The 17,127-nt window shown below is 35.9% G+C and overlaps 2 protein-coding genes across 3 annotated transcripts; one reads left to right on the plus strand and one right to left on the minus strand.

Moving 5' to 3' along the window:
* Positions 1–869: 869 nt before the first annotated feature.
* Positions 870–6,414, plus strand: LOC137721707 (sterol 3-beta-glucosyltransferase UGT80A2-like). Of its 2 annotated transcripts, XM_068460734.1 has the most exons (14): positions 870–1,065; positions 1,159–1,331; positions 1,433–1,684; positions 2,174–2,285; positions 2,602–2,772; positions 3,176–3,239; positions 3,500–3,557; positions 3,667–3,844; positions 4,212–4,342; positions 4,676–4,778; positions 4,900–4,976; positions 5,223–5,270; positions 5,359–5,508; positions 5,641–6,414. In XM_068460734.1, the coding sequence occupies exons 1-14, from the start codon at positions 945–947 to the stop codon at positions 5,827–5,829; spliced, it is 1,827 nt and encodes a 608-aa protein (XP_068316835.1). In that variant the 5' UTR covers positions 870–944; the 3' UTR covers positions 5,830–6,414. The 2 variants fall into 2 exon arrangements, with proteins under 2 accessions (XP_068316835.1, XP_068316834.1); XM_068460733.1 differs by having other exon boundaries at positions 870–1,331.
* A 124-nt stretch (positions 6,415–6,538) lies between these two features.
* On the minus strand, positions 6,539–11,663 carry LOC137721708 (protein LUTEIN DEFICIENT 5, chloroplastic-like). The gene is made up of 16 exons (XM_068460735.1): positions 11,423–11,663; positions 11,172–11,334; positions 10,603–10,819; positions 10,437–10,508; positions 10,220–10,330; positions 9,404–9,595; positions 9,118–9,279; positions 8,869–8,964; positions 8,693–8,794; positions 8,515–8,547; positions 8,314–8,394; positions 8,128–8,210; positions 7,766–7,897; positions 7,247–7,307; positions 7,085–7,150; positions 6,539–6,930 (listed from the first exon to the last, which is right to left on the minus strand). Exons 1-16 carry the CDS (start codon positions 11,520–11,522, stop codon positions 6,742–6,744), a joined length of 1,860 nt encoding a protein of 619 aa, XP_068316836.1. The 5' UTR covers positions 11,523–11,663; the 3' UTR covers positions 6,539–6,741.
* Positions 11,664–17,127: the final 5,464 nt, after the last annotated feature.

Below are 17,127 nucleotides of genomic sequence, written 5' to 3' on the forward strand. Positions count from 1 at the left end.
AATGTATTATATTAAATTAATGTACCTAAATATGTGTACCGAAATGTATTATATTGAATTAATATACCTAAATGTTTGTATCGAAATGTATATACCGAAATGTGTGTACCTAAATGTATGCACCGATATGTATTAATGTACCTAAATAAAAAAAACAAAGTACATGGAAATATATTGTATAACAAAAATTAATTTATCTAAATGTTTACAATAAAATATATTACGATAAATGAAATGAAATGAAAATAAAAATTATTATGAAATAAAATTAATACATTAAAAATTAGGAAGGAAAAGAGAAATAATTAAAAATCAAAATATAATTAATAAATGAGGTTATTAATGTATCAAGAGACTAAAATTAGATTTTGATCTTATTCATAGTTTTAATCCAAAAGTCATATTTATTAAAGATTAAAATGAAGTATTCTGAAGAAAAAATAATAATAATAAATCTAACGAAAAACTCACAGTACTGTTTACTATAATGAAAAACCACATCTTTACACTAAAAAATTAAAGTCCTTATCATTATTTTTCCCTTTTCGTCACTTTCTCTTTTAAGAAAACTAATGAAAATGATTTGAAAACCTTGTATTTTAACTTTTAACGATAAGGACAAAATAAAAGGTAAAGTGAATAGTATAAAAATTAATTTTTTAGTATAAAAATATAATTTTTCGTTAAAATAAATAATACTAAACTTTTTGTTAAAGTTTCCAAAATACGAGCCATTTTTCCCGGTTTGGTCGGTGGTTAAGTCGGGTTTAATACTGTATTTGGCGCCCTCTCATCAGGATACGTGTCAAGTAGGCAATTCCAACTCTTTTCCCTCCACGTGACATCTCCGACTGCTCCAACAACTCGAGGCAGAAAAAACATTCCGGTACCTTCCCCATTTATCGCCAAACCTCGAGAGAGAATCTATCTCTCGCCGCGAATCCATGATGGAGTCCTCTGCCGACGACCGCCGGAGCCATTCCGGCAGCTCCAGCGACATGTCCGTCTATTTCAAAGCCGAAGTCCCTCCCAATCCTAATGACGAATATGCCACCGCTTCCTCAGGTGCCGTCGTTGCCTTCTTAGTCTTCTTCTTCATAAGCATTGTCTTTTTCGTAATTTTGGTTTCGAATTTGTGGAAAAATGTGGATTTCGTAGGGAAGTTGGAGAGGGATGTGCAAACAGTGAGAAATTCCGGAGAATCATCATCCGCCGTCCGTACATCGTCCGGTTCGAGTCAACTCACTGCGAGCTCAAGATTGAGTCAGAACCAGGCGTTGTCTGTGACTCTCGCCAAGCTCTTCGATCAAAGAACTCCTTTTAGAAAAAAGGTACTGAATTAAAATTTTTTAAGTTTTTCAAATTTAATATTTTTAGAATTTACTACTTGAAATTTCTAGGATTTAATTGGAACTTCTTTGAAATTCTGCAGCGGAAATATATAAAGCAGCTGGCAACAGTGAAAGATGACGGAACGGTGCAATTTGACGTTCCGGGAGATATTAAGCCACAGTATCTGGATTTCGGAACTGGAGCTGCTCACAGTGAAGCAGCTTCTGGTGCAGAAGCTTTCGGCGAAACAGAAGCTGAAGTTCGAGATATTCCTCCGTTGCAAATTGTAATGCTTATTGTCGGCACCCGAGGAGATGTGCAGCCGTTTGTTGCCATTGGAAAACGTTTGCAGGTCTTGCATTGATTTGCTTTTAGCTATTTAGAACTTATCAGTAAAATGTTTCATGATTTTACGTGTAATTAGTTACTTAGCAATGTTGACATCATTTGTGATCTTTTGCTGGATATATGCTCGTGTTCGGGTTTCTTAGTGTTCTCTGCTGGTGATTAATTTTATGATGACAATTGATGTTGTTTCAGTGAAATTTCAGTCGTTTTTCAATTTATTTCTTGGTTTGTACCTGTTCGTTATTGTGAGAAGTGTTCCATGACATCGATATCTGGATTCAGTGCAACGCTTTGGATTTGCTCACGTTCATTTACTTTCTTATGCGCGTTGTGTTCATATAAGCATAAATAGATATAATTTTTAGTTGAGTACTTTGAAAATTTGACTTTTCATTATGGAAATTTCAGAGGCGATGAGTGAAAAGAAAATATAGCTCTTCCTGCGAAGCTTATCCCTTACTTTATGTGAATTGATGGATGTGTTTGCTTGCAGGAATATGGCCATAGGGTTAGGCTAGCAACTCATGCAAATTTCAAAGATTTTGTCCTTACCGCTGGGTTGGAGTTCTATCCTTTAGGTGGAGATCCAAAAGTTCTTGCTGGTTGTAAGTGCAGAATTTGTTTTCTTTTTCGGTACCTTGCATACTTTAATGATGAGTTTTTGGTCTGGTTATTTAATCATTTGGTAATTGCTAAAATTCTTATTTTGCAAACTTATTTAGACATTGAGGGTGTAATTTTCATGTACCTTGTTCTCCTTGTTTGGATCATCACGAAATAATCTTGGAAATATAAACACATAAGATTCAGGATCATTTGTTTGTATGTTCCTTAACAAAAAGAAAAAAAAAAAAACACAAATGTAACATGCCCGTCTTATTACGGGTTTTGTATTGATGCAATGCATTTGTTTCTTTACAGATATGGTCAAGAACAAAGGTTTCTTGCCATCAGGACCTTCGGAAATATCAATTCAGCGACATCAGTTAAAGGAAATAATTTTTTCTTTACTTCCTGCATGCAAGGAACCTGATCCCGATTCCAAAGTTCCATTTAAAGCAGACGCAATAATTTCCAACCCACCAGCCTACGGTTAGATTTCATCATCTTATTGTATTTTTTTGGGTTTTCAAGTATCAATGGAATTCTTCAAAAAGTTGAATTTGCCGCGCAATATTTGGCTTTAAGTTCTAAGAGCACAAGGTGTTTGTGTGTTTGTGGTTTTTATTATCGTTGAAATAATTGAAGAATCTTTCATCACATATTGATGTGTTTAAGGCATCTACCACTGACAATGGTGATGGATGCATGGGATCATAGCCTCAACCACTTGAAATGCTCCAAAACTCCCATGCCTATGTTCTTTGGAGATAACAATTACGAGAAGATCTTTATATATTATCTGCATGGTTTACTTTATATCCAAGGAAGAATGAATATTTATGTTGTTTGAAATCATTTAGTAGACTCCTAACTTGGCAAAACACTTGTCCAGGGCACTTTCATGTCGCTGAGGCACTAAAAGTACCGCTTCATATATTTTTCACAATGCCGTGGACGTAAGTGTTGTCTCCTGGGTTAAATCAAATGCTGATATATTCTGCTCAATGATTATCTTGTTGCATATCAATTTCATCGTCCATTGTCCATTTTGGTGTGACATAATTCTCAACCACACACAGTTGATTATTCGGTATATGGACTATTCATTGCATATATATGTACTTTAAACGTACTGATAAAAGAGAGAAAAGCAGCAAATCATGAAATATTCTTTGTTGTTTGATCAATCACTTGATAATTATTTACCTTTTATCAGGCCGACAAGTGAATTCCCCCATCCTTTATCTCGTGTCAAGCAACCAATTGGATATAGAGTGAGTCTCATATGATATCCTTTTCTACCTTACTGATTGTGATTATATTGATGCTTTTGTTTGCCAGGCCTATATTATGTAATTAAACAGATTTTTTTTTTCTTTCCAGCTATCGTATCAAATAGTCGATGCATTAATTTGGCTAGGAATTCAAGACATGATAAATGAGTTTAGGAAGAGAATGCTGAAGCTGAGACCCATCACATATTTAAGTGGAAACTATAGTTCTCCTCCTGACGTGCCCTATGGGTATATATGGAGTCCTCATCTTGTTCCCAAACCTAAAGGTCGTATATTTTAAATCTTTTTCTTTCAGATGAAAACTTTGCATATATTGACTTGATATGAAGTCACAGATTCTTCGATGTTAAATGAACTGATATTGAATGTCATAATGGAAAATTAATTGGTTAGAATTTCTTGCTGAAGATATGATAGAGATACATGGTCATTTCAAAATACTCATAGTGGTTGCGAACTAGATAAGCTTTGTCATGATACATGGGCCTCTTGTTCCAGAAATAGTGTGCTAATATTATTACACAAGCCTCCTGGAATTTGATTTGATAGCGTAGAAATATACTAGCTTGACCAAATGAGAACACAGTATGCTGATTATTTGCTAATATGCTTTGGTTTTCACTTGTCTGGCAGATTGGGGACCAAAGATTGATGTTGTTGGGTTTTGTTTTCTTGACCTTGCTTCAAATTATGAACCCCCAGAGCCACTTGTGAAGTGGCTTGAAGCTGGTGACGAGCCTGTCTATATTGGATTTGGTAGCCTGGTGAGTTTTTTCTTTGAAGCTTTTTCTATTCATTTTGTTTCCTCCATACACTAAAAAACTACTTGTTTAATTCCAATGAAACCGTAATAGCCAAAACCACACATCACCACCGAGTGATCGCCATCATGTTGGTCCCCCCCAACCAAGAGGCTGTGGGGGTTCTATTCATGACAAATTGTCCACTTTGCTTAGTTGTTCCATATCTGATATTAATGAGACATTTCTAATGCAGAGGATACCCGTGAATTGTATAGTTAAGGTCAGTTGATTGAACATTTATTAAATTGTCTTGCTACATGCTAATGTTTTCCCTTTGTTGCTGTATTGTAACAGCCTCTTCAAGAACCGGAGAAAATGACCGATATTATTCTTCAAGCTCTGGAAATAACTGGACAGAGAGGCATTATCAACAGAGGCTGGGGTGGCCTTGGTAATTGTAAGTCTTGATTCTTTAATAAAACAAGATAAATATATACATATAATATTATATCTATGGTTTTCACAAGCACATTGTTGCTTCTTTACATCTGAAAACCATTATATATTTGTCTTTCCAGCGGTAGAACCAAGTGATTCTGTGTACTTGGTGGACAATTGCCCCCATGATTGGCTATTCAAACGATGCTCTGCTGTGGTAAATTCTAATTTGCTTTTAGACTCATTTTGATTGTTTGAGATTTCACTGCGCGGTGTGCACAACGTCATTCTCTTCTCTCACAGTTGTGCTGAAATGGTATCTCCTTTGCAGTCTGTTGTCATTTGTCATGCATAAGCTGGACACACTTTTTTTGTCGTTGGTTTTCCCCCTTGGTTTAGCGTTTGCGTGTACTTTGTTTGCTTTCCAAATGAACTTGGTTTCAATTGGATATGGAAATTTTAGGTACATCATGGTGGTGCTGGAACAACTGCTGCTGGTCTGAAAGCTGCGGTAACTGATAATACTATTCTTGGGGAATCTTATGTTTGTGAATGATTTAGTGGCTTATATATGGGTGATACTCTTGTGTTCTTTTTAGTGTCCGACTACAATTATACCATTCTTCGGGGACCAGCCATTTTGGGGTGAGAGGGTGCATGCCAGAGGTGTAGGTCCTGCACCCATCCCGGTTGAGGAATTCTCGCTTGACAAGTTGGTTGATGCCATACGCTTTATGTTAGATCCAAAGGTATTTACCGTTTTCTTTTCTAACCTCAAGTGATTCACAAATGTCGATGCTTTGAATTGTCATTTTTTCATGTAAAATTCTCACACCCGCACACGCAGTAGTGTAACAAGTACATAACTTCTCCATTGAAAGGTTAAAGAGTGTGCCGTAGAAATTGCGAAGGCCATGGATAACGAAGACGGGGTCACTGGAGCAGTGAAGGCCTTTCATAGGCACTTTCCTTGCAATAAATTCAATGATGGCAAACCCGATCAGTCATTGCCAGCTAGAAAAGGGTTATTATCTATCAGGAGATGTTTTGGCTATTCCCACACATGGTAAGTGTAGGTTTCTTTAACGTTACACCACCTCCATTGCCTCACCTTCTCCATCGAAAGCATGTTAGTATCTTTTCGCTTGCAATAGTAGAATACTTGTTCGTAATAACAAATCAATGTACTTGTTCTGTTTTGAGATTAACTGATGACAAATCAATCTTATATTTGATATAAATAGTTCACACATTCATCCTCGTGTTGTCGGAACTCCTTCGTAGAGTTTGGTTTGATATTCCTGGATAAATTAGGATATACTTTCATTTTTATGTTTATTTGTTACTTAAATTTACTGGACGATTTAGGGTTCCTAGTTTCCTGGTTGATAGGATTTTCCTTGTCGGCTTGGCTGCTGCTTGCTCTCTCTGCATTGGATTGCTTCTTCAGGTTGTGGGTTGGTTTTTGGCTGAGTTCTGATTGCTTTCTCGCATAAAATTTGTGTGTTCGAGTTCCTCGGTTGGGTTCAGTTGCTACTAGGCAGGTTCTGGCTATTGGCTCTCGCTTGAAATTTAACTTAGCATCTGCTAAAATGTAGTAGCTTCAGATAGACTAGGATCAGGTGACATTTGATACGTTCATCAGTATGTTTCGTCAAGTTAGCTAACTACTGGAGTAAGTCCTTCAGTTCGTCGAGAATTCCGAGCAAATGATCCTCATTCATATGAGAAACAAAGTAGATTGCCAGATTTACAGAGCGCGATGACTCGTTGCGGGACTTTACCAACAATGCTGATTAAGAACTATATTGATGAGTTGAATATGCTTAAAATGCACTATAAAAACACATTTTCTTTCTAAGTTTCGCAACCCTTTTCTGTGGCACGACCGCCCTCTCAATTTATAGCATTATCTACAGACCTCACATCGTCGAACGTAAGATTTAACCGAAGCACATCAAACACATCAGAACGTAAACTAATCAAGGATGAGCAGAAGAAACCTCACCTTCCTGACCAACTAAAGAATCCCCTTTTGGGACACCGCCGGGCGTGTCCACTACAAATGAAGGCGTCTCCAATGTGGGAACTATCGGAGGTTTTATCCTCCTAGTGACTGTCATCCTCAACCCTTCCGTCGTGTGAATGGTGGCTCCCGTTGTCATCTTGACCTGCTCGGAGAACCATTCGTTAGATAGAATCATAAAAAACTCCTTGTGGTTCTTCACAACACCACCAACAACTACCGTGTTTAAGAATCACGCTTCGAAAAGCTCCGGTTAGGCTATAAATAATACACGCACGAAACAACACAGGGATACTTGCCTCGGGAGCGCCTAGTGCCATTTGGAAGTTAAATCGTTGAACAAGCATCGAAAGAGCTACAACAGTCTGGCAATCAGCAACGTGAAAGTTTGTAAACGGTCATCGTGAGAAGCATGCAAAAGTAAGTGTTTCTCATTCACCAAGTTCAAATATTTACATTACCTCGAATGTGGCAAACATGTCACCTACGCATTTCCGTGGTCCTCCACCAAAGGGCAAGTAACTGAAACAATAACTACCAGAGTCATTCATCTGTAAAAAGACATAGATACTTTACATGAAACCTCAAGAGAAAATCTAATCCTCAATCCCATCTCAACGAAGATAGCACAGAATAACTTCAAGTAATAATAACAACAAAGTCTTATCCCACTAAGTGGGGTCAGTTGTATGAATCCTAGAACGCCACTGTGGTCGGGTGTTATGCCAAGTCCTCCGTTAGCTCCAAAACAGAATAACTTCAGACGTAACTTAAGAAACTTAACATTTGCAGTAGTAGCCCATTTTATAATTTTATGTCACATTTAAAACCGAGAGCAATGGCATTCCAGTCATACAACCGACCCCACTAAGGCTTGGTGGTGGTGGTTGTTGTATGTTTCACATTTAAAGGTTTAATGATACCAGACAGTATCTTGTGACATGAATCCGATTCATGCAACAGGCAGAGAGAAAAATTACCGAAAATTTTGGTTCGTCTCATTTGGATTGGGTCCATCTAATGGCCATCTTTCCGGATAAAACTTATCTGCATCATCCCATTGTTTTGGACTGCGATGCAGATTCCAAGTACAAATGAATATATCCTCATTCCTGTAAATGAAAATATAATTAAGGAATTAGTTTTTGCATAGTAATATTCAATGTATGTGTTGTTCTAAAAGCAAGCTTCTCCAATAGTATCAAATAATCCATACATGAAACCCAAAAAAAAACCGTGAATGCTAGGTACGATAATTTCACACTATCAAGGAAGAAAATTTTCTTTTGAAAAATAATATGCTCGTTTAAGAAAGAATCTATCAACAGATCCCGGGTATGACCTTTTAATAGGGAAGTCTCCAAGCTTGTCATCCTCAAGAGAACGACGAATTAGCACTGGTGGTTGTGGGTAAAGCCTTAAGGACTACATAGGAAGAAGGAAGGTCAAACCAAAAACAATCAATCGTATTGAAAATTAATTAGAAGGTTAGCCTTCTAGTCATTCTGAGAAAAGATGATCTGCTTACTTCGTTAATCACTCGAGTTGCATACTTGAGTTTTTTCATGTCTTCAATGGTTGGAAATCTGTCGCCCAGAACGGAATCAACCTAAGAACATGAAGTGTTATAATTAAAAAGAAACAGTATGATATAGGCTAAAGTATTTATGACTCCTATCGATTCTTCTTGTAAAAATATGGATGCATTAATATTAAGACATTAACATACCTCCTCTTGGAGCTTGGCCATGACCCTAGGTTCCTGCAGGCAGTAAAAAATTTAGCAAGCACCCGAGATTTACAAGTTGTTGTATTTATGCACTTCAAGTAAAAAAATCCGTATTACGATGTTCTAAAGAATATAAAATTGAGAAATTAGTTCCATTACCAAGCGTCAAATTTGCTACCTTGGAAAGAAGATAAAACGTCCATGTTAAGACTGCAGCTGATGTTTCATGTCCAGCTATTAGCATTGTCATCAAGTCATCACGGAGTTGCTTGCTAGAAACCTACAAACAGTGGAGCAAAATGTTCAACCATATGAGCTAGTGACGAGCATGTCTGATAGTTTGTGGTTACATACATCATCGCCAGATGCCAAAAGGAAATGGAGAATACTAGGATCTTGTTCATTCATGTACTCCTCATGAAACTGTAGCTCTTCTTCGTCTACCATTCTCTGCAGATGACAGATGACAGATGAAAAATGAAAAATAAAGCAATAATGCACCAGATTAGCAGCCTTGCCCAGCCATGTATGATCTTGAAGGAAAATACATATGTGTGAGTGTGATCAGAAACATGTTTTGCCAAACAATTGAGATGGCTTTACCTTGCAAATTGCTATCAAATCATCCAGTGTAGTATTAATTAATTTGAGGGCTGTAGAGACTTTTCTTTGTCGTGGTGAAATGTCTTTCCATATTGGGATCTCCCATACTGGTATTGGTGAAATACTACGATCTTCTGATTCTCTCAGGACAGTGTAAACAGCCTGCTCTAGCCAAAATAGATTGACACCAATAAATGATCATGAGAATCATTGAAGATAAGTGGATGCGAAACAGGAAAGAACCTCGTATAACTGGAACTAAGACAAAAGGAATGGAAAGGAGTACCTCGACGATCCCAGTGTCATTTGTTAATGAATCAAAATCATAATTAAAAAGTGCCTTGCCAATGATATCCAGTGTCAAACGGGAGAAAAGTGACTCCATCTCTACATCTTCCCCATCAGATGCAGCAGCATCTAGCTTTTGGCAAAGCCTGTCTGTAGCTTCTCCGAAGAGATTAATCATAGCTGTTACATACTACAGTTACAAAATAAGAAAATAGATATCAACAATAAGAATTGATCAATTAAACGAAAGTTACAAACAGTTCCTATGTCACGTGTCAAGGTTTACATTTACAGTGAGGTAGCTTCAAATTGCATGAGAAAATGAACATGCTCATAAGATTCTTATGTGCAGTTTTCTTAATAATCAAGTGTGTTTGTTATAAAGAAGGAGCATTTTTTTTAATATATGAACAAAATCAGCACGCTCTTCAAACTTTTGAAGATTGGTTACCGTATACAATATTTTAATCTTAGAAACTGCAAGGAACAATTTGGAGGAGTTGCCATTCTAGAGAAAAACTGAATGCCTGGCATCAGAATTTCAAGGTGCACAACACCTTCTCATGCAAGTAACAATTGAATTTCTCGGAATCATTCTAATTCCGGTTTCCATATCAGAGATCTTGGTCATGTTTAATATCCAACTTTTCCCCTGTACTACAAATATAGATATGCAATTTTAAAAGAGGTTTTGTCCTGGGGATGCCTTGCCCGATGGTTTTGCTATTGGAAACATTGAATTTATGAAAACAGAGACAATTTTCCACAAGATTGAAAAGGTGCAACTGAAATAGAACGGATAAGAACGAACTACCTTCTGATGCAATGCAGGAACTATAGCACGTCGCCGTCTGCGCCATATTTCACCGTCTGCTGGAATGAGACCAGTCCCCATGACAAATTCTAGAATTTCAGCCAAGATTCCCTGTGCACAAAGTATCTATTAATTGAGAGAGAGAGAGAGAGAGAGAGAGAGAGAGAGAGAGAGAGGGAGAGAAAGGACAGGAAAAGAAATTAACAAATTGATTAACCTTTGAATAAGCCTTTGAATTCTCCCTTAATATATGTTTGGCAATCGCCGGATCAGAAACTATCAAAAAGGACTGCAGCAAGAATCAACAAGTAATCCACTGAGAATAGCAACTTTTTTAATCGGAACAATGCATTAAGTTTGAGGTCTAAATTAGAAATAAAAACCTTTGGTCCAAACGTCAGCCTGTAAATTCCACCATATGTGAGGTAAAGCTCATATAGTGGGATGAAAAAGGCCTCACTTCGAATGGCACTGATCGCTTCTTTTGCCTCTGGAATTTTTGGATAGTCTTCAGGTGCATCAGCCCAGCTGAACAAGAAATCTAGTATCCCCGTAGGAACACCAACCTTCGACAAACCGCTCTTCAATTGAGATGGAAAACTAATTACAACATTCAAGAGACTCAGAGTTACGAATGCATAAACACAAATGTGGATGTATAATAATATAAAAGTAAAGGTTCCCCAGATAATAATCTACTTCCACAAATCCAACAAAAGAAAGTAATAGACTTTCTTCAGACAACTAAGAACACCAAAAAAAGTTTTCGACTATTCACCACCAAATACATAACATCTAAGTAAAATTGAACGTATACATCTTGCTTTTGCTATAATTTAGTATAATCAAAATTCATTAAACAAACTACTAAGCAAATTTGATCGTAAGCAGCTGAAACTTCCACAACAGATCAAAACTATACGCAGAATTTCAATCACTACTAATCATTTACCCAGATTTCTCCACTGTGAATTCTCCTGAGGCAATCCGAGCAGAAGGCTCGGCGCGCCGCTTCTCTTCCAGCAACCGCTCCTCGGTCTTCACACCGATGTCGATAGAATCAGGCTCTCTGCCATTAGAAGTGGAGCATGTAATCGTGGACAACCCAAACCTTCCTGCAAAACCCACCAAACTTATCAGCCAAAAAAGGTACGAATTAAGCAAAAATAAGCTCAAAGATCGGAACTTTCAGGAGAAATGGACCTCTCTGTTTGGTGGGTCGGAGTCCGTTGGAGTGGAGCTTGGCCTGGAAGGTTTTGGCGGGGACGAACTGCAGCAGAGGAATCGTGGCGGCAGCGGCCATTGGCGGTGTCCCTTCAGCCGTCCGGATTGGGGGTTAAGGAAGAGAGGAAGGGAGGAGGAAGAAGAAGATGATAATCCAGAGGCCAAATATGGCCGTTTTCAAGCGCAACAAGAAGTTGGCAAGAGAGTATCTTTTGGTTGGGTTCGCGGTTAGATACCCGCCCATTAAAATCCAATTGCGTCGGGATTCGGTATCTTCTCAACCACCCATAATTCGGTTTCTTTGTCCTATCTCAAAAGTCAAAATATTCTTGTCATTAAGGCACTAATCTGTTGTTTTGTTTTGAAACAAACCAAAATTAAATAATTTATTGCAAAGGCCACGGTGGCTAAAATGGCTAGAATGGATGTGTTCCTTACTCCGCATTCGAATTTTTTTAAAAAAATATTTTGTAGAGTAAAATTTAGAAGGATAATGTTTATATACACTCATCGGGACTTATTTGTCTATCCACTTAAATTAACAAATATTTACTGTTTGAATATTATAATTGAAATTGTGGAAACTAACTTCTCACTCTGTATATGAAAAAAAGAAGTGATATTTACATATTATATTGAAATTCTCACTCACTTCTTTTTTTTTATAAATATTAAATCGAATAAATCAAACGGACTAACCGGCGAAATTATGCAGAAATGTGCAAAAAAAATGTGTTTATCTTCACAACCAGAAAGGCCACTACCTAATGATATGTCCCTAATGATTATAAAGAGACTATCACCAGTCCCAAAAAGGGGCTAAAAACACTTATTATTACTAAGAACACTATTATTCAACATTGTACACAGAAAAGTATAACTCACTTGTTGATCATCAACTACGTAATGCATTTAACATTGCAAAAAAAAAATCACCATGCATACGTACGTTCTGAATTATAGATGCGAGATGACAATTTGTTATGCAAATTAAACATGCAATCAAATATTCACACCAATAAACAAAATAATTAATTAACCAAAACTCAACTTAATATGTCTATAAAGAAAATAACCGAACAATTAGTTATCCGAAAATACCAATAAAAACCATGCAATGCAAATATAGTTTCCAGAACACCAATGTATATGATATTGGGTCTCACATCCCTTTCCGGGGTTCTTCATTTTATTACTACTAAATAAAAATCAGACGACAACTTTTCTGCAACTGCGGCTCCAGCAAAAATATAGCAATTAAACTCTTATTGTTTTGTCCCGCATTGCTCTTATGGCTTATCATTCTCCCCCTGCAACCACAAAAAAATAAAGCTTAAAATATTAATATATTTGTTATTAGCTATTTTTGAACTTAATTAATTGGTACGTATAAACCCTGATTACTGTAGAACTTAATGAGAATACCCACCATTTTCACGCCTCTGCTGAGCAAGAAACATTCGCAGATGCGGATCAATGGGTAACCCCATGGCTTCGTACTTCGGATCATACAGGGAGTTCTTGATCGCCCTGCAGGAAATTATACATAATTAATTGGAGAAGATTACTGCTGAATATAGAAAGTACACATGACAGTGAAAATAGCATGCATATGAAATTAATTTAACCAATGAATTTGATAATAAAAGATGATTAATAATTAATTACCTAGGGGGAGGAGCTGGAGCACTGTTGCTATAGTTTGGAACTGGAAAATTCATGCTCCCTTGCCAGTTGTTCGTTGGAATCTACGTATATGTAATGGAGAATATATATCATATCACTGATAAAATGAGACAAAACGAAAAATCACTAAATTAGATTAATTAGAGTAGTACGTACCATTGCAGCAGGCCTCTGAAACTCTCCCGCCAGCTGGTCGTACGCATTCACGTTCGTAAAGCTCGAAGGCATCCCTTGCTGAAAAAGGATTCGGAACCAGATATATCGATCTAAAACGGTGGTGGAAAGTAATGTGTGTGTCTGCTAGGTCTAAATATTGCTGCATGTATTTATATGGAGGAGGCAGAGCTACTATCTATAGGTGAATGTGATGATATTTTGAATATTTTTCTAGGGTTTTTTAAGTGTTACTGGTATGTAAGGTACTTAAAGCACGTTCCTGTGAGGACCAATTAAACGTAATCAAGAACAAGCACATCTACTTCATAACTGTGATATATATGTTTCCGTGATTGTCAGTGTCAAAGGAAACAAAATTATACAGAAAGTATAAAGTTTAGGAAGAATAATGCTTACTTGAATGGCGATGTTCTGGTATCCGGCCGATGGAAAGCTGCCATTGGATGCAGCAGCAGATTGATTTGCCATCAGCCCATGAAATTGGATTTCTGGGGACCTATATATATGATGCAACTACATTACTCTTTTTTTTCCAAAGCAAGTACAATACTGAGTTAGTGAATACTAATTTCCATTTAATCTATATTTGGAAAGCTAATATTTTGATATTTTAATTGAAATATGACTCGATACAAAGGTAATATTTTTCAACTTTTTTTAATTTAAAAAAGAAGGTCCAATGTATCAATTCACATATTCTCTATTTTCCAATATAAATATAGGGATTAATATTATGTATAACATTCCGTTTTCTTATATATAATTAATATGAGCTAACATTTCGCTCACTCTCTTTAAGAAGAAGAAAAGACTACCAATTACCAAATAACTCAGCATAAAAAATATAAAAAAAAATAATAATACCAACAGCTAGGTTGATTAATCGGGAATTAACTATAAACAATAATTAAAATTTGAAAATCAATAGGAGAAAATTATTTAACTATAAGACAATAACTAGAAGATTCAATTCAAATATGTATAATATATACAAACACACACAGAGTTATATATTATAAGAATTAAACTCATAGACACTTATGATACGTGATTAATTAATTAATTATACCCAAAAAGAGTTACAGGCTGATGCAGCTGCATGGGTTGCTGGGGACTCAAGGGAGCAATTGTCTGCGTCCTCATGTAGGGGGATCCACCATTTCCATTATCCAACTGTGCCTGCATATATCGACAAGAACCAACATAATAGAAAATATGAAATTAATTTATGTAAGATATGAAGACCATGTTTATCATCGAATTTCACAAATAAAAATAATATCAATTAATTCCTCACCACTGGGATGTTGTTGGTGGCATTTGTGTAACCACTTGCACCGCCAGTTTCGAAGCTCCTCAGTGGAACTTGATCATCAATGGGAAAAAACATACGATTGCTTCGGCTGTCTTCAGATGCCATGTTTTGATGAAAACTAAATAAAGAAGTAAGAAACGCAGCTAGGGTTAATGTGATTCATTGGGAACCAATTATCACAATTATATATTATATTGAATTGGTAGTATTCATAGTATAGTGATTGGTGAATAACTGATAGCTAATATGGCAACAAAAATGGTTGTCAATATTAATTATATAATACATATTGTCCAAAAAAAATATAATATAAAATACTGAGGTAATTAGCTTACACACACACACATACATAGGCATTTGTTGAAAGTGTTGGTGAAAAGACTGCTGGATGCCGCTTGGCAGAGGAACACTTGACTGCTGATTATTTCCAGGGATATGGCCCATGAGAATTTGCTCAGAGTTGAGTGTGTACTTCATGGACGCTTTGGCTGCAGGTGCATAATCCACCTAAACAATAATAATAAATGGTAATTTCTCATCAAGTAAAAGGAATAACATATATGCATATGGAAGTTGCTGTGTATTGGCATTTCAAAATATATCATGCACATCAAATTTACAAAAATATTAGGGAAAACTTGTGTTGAGAAGAGTGAAGATAGCATTTCAAAAATATATCATTCTAAAATTCCTTTGAATTTATTTATAGAAATAACTGTATAATATTAGTACACGAGAGGGATAATACCGCAGTTGAAGAGAAGGTTGACCATGGCCCTGCTAATGCAGAATCAGTGGAGAGTGAAGGGATCCCGTAGTACCCTGGAGTAACCGGACTGCTGCCAGCGCCAACACCTATCTCAAATGCCTCTTGGGGTTGGGGCTCTTCCACCACCGGCCTATTTGTGTATCGTAAGATGTCAATTTAAATCTATGATTAGACCCAAAATTAGAGAACAAATTAATCTATAGTACAACGATATGTATAAATATTACTGTTGATCATGAGGCTGAAGCAGCATTGCTGCAGAATCCTGCTCATCATCATCGAATCCACCACTGCCGATTAAATTCTCTTGGTTCTCAGAAATAATTGGTTTCTCATTTGCCTGTTCATCTTCATTCATTATCTCTATTTGCTCAGCTAGATCGTCCACTTGTTCATTGTTCAGAACAACTTGCTCATTTCCCACAACATGAACTTTCTCATCAACTGCAACTGTCACTTGTTCTTTAAAATCAGGATCAGCCACAATTACATCCATTACATGCTGGTCAGCAGTTTCTACTTGCTCCTGCTGCAGGCATTTAATTATAAGAAAATTTGATCAACTTGTTTAATTAGTATTACAATTGATCAGCTTATTTTTATACAGTAATTAATTAGCTATATGCGTCTACTTTAGTACCATCCGTATGCTCTTGCTGAAAAATGATTAAAAGTAAACATTTTAAAAAATAAATAAGCAAAATTATAATGCGATCTCATTGAACAACTACTCTAACATTATTTCATAATTAATGAAAATTTATAATGAACAACTACTCTAACATAATTTCAAAATTATAATACGATCTGATTGAACAACACTCAAACTGATGCTTGACGTTGCCATGTATGCTCTTGCTTTTGTATTTAATGAGTTATAATTAATTTTTATTACATTAAAATAAAAATTAATCGTTACATTCTTAAGATTTGTATATATAATGGGAGGCAAGCATGCATATTACAAATCCATTTATATTGAAGCTAGAATTCCCGCATTACCCCTTTTTTGGTTGTAGGTTTTGAAGTGACTTCAAGGATGTTGTTGCAGGAGTTGCTCTGATTGGTTGACATAGCTAATAAAGTATATATAGAGATCCTGAAGGGAAAAAAAATGCAAAAAATGTCAATCAAAATTTACGTAGAAAATAAAAGTGTGACAACAAAAGTTCAAAATAAAATGAACGATTATAAATTAAAAAATAATAATAATAAAAAAAGGCTATCACAAAGAACTAAGTGAAAAAGTAATGTGATTACATAAAAAATATACAATATGCTAAAGAAAATAATAAATCTTTTCTCAAAAAAAAAAAAGAAAAAAGAAAAAAATAAATAAGGTAGACAATTAGAATAAAACATAGAATGTATATATATTTAAAAAGCTTCCATAATTGCATAAATATATTGACAAATCCATTTTTAACAGCTAGTACGTATGGCAATAAAATTAAAATCCTTACGGAAAATTGTTAATATAAGAAGAAATAAGAATATGTGCATTTAACAAATTAATGGAATATCTAGCTATAGTAAGACCACATGATTGTTTATCGAATACCAGATGAATAAAGATGCGAGTACAAGAGACTTATCCTAATCTATTTGTCAGTTCCTCATTTTGTATATAATTGAACATAAGTAGGTTGCGTTAGGAGATGGAATTCTATTTTTTACAAACAAAAAAAAATAATATAAGTGGGGCTCACTCCTAATTCTTTACAACTATTCGCGCTG

This window comes from Pyrus communis, chromosome 17 (genome assembly GCF_963583255.1).
Source record: "Pyrus communis chromosome 17, drPyrComm1.1, whole genome shotgun sequence".
Lineage (NCBI taxonomy): Eukaryota > Viridiplantae > Streptophyta > Magnoliopsida > Rosales > Rosaceae > Pyrus > Pyrus communis.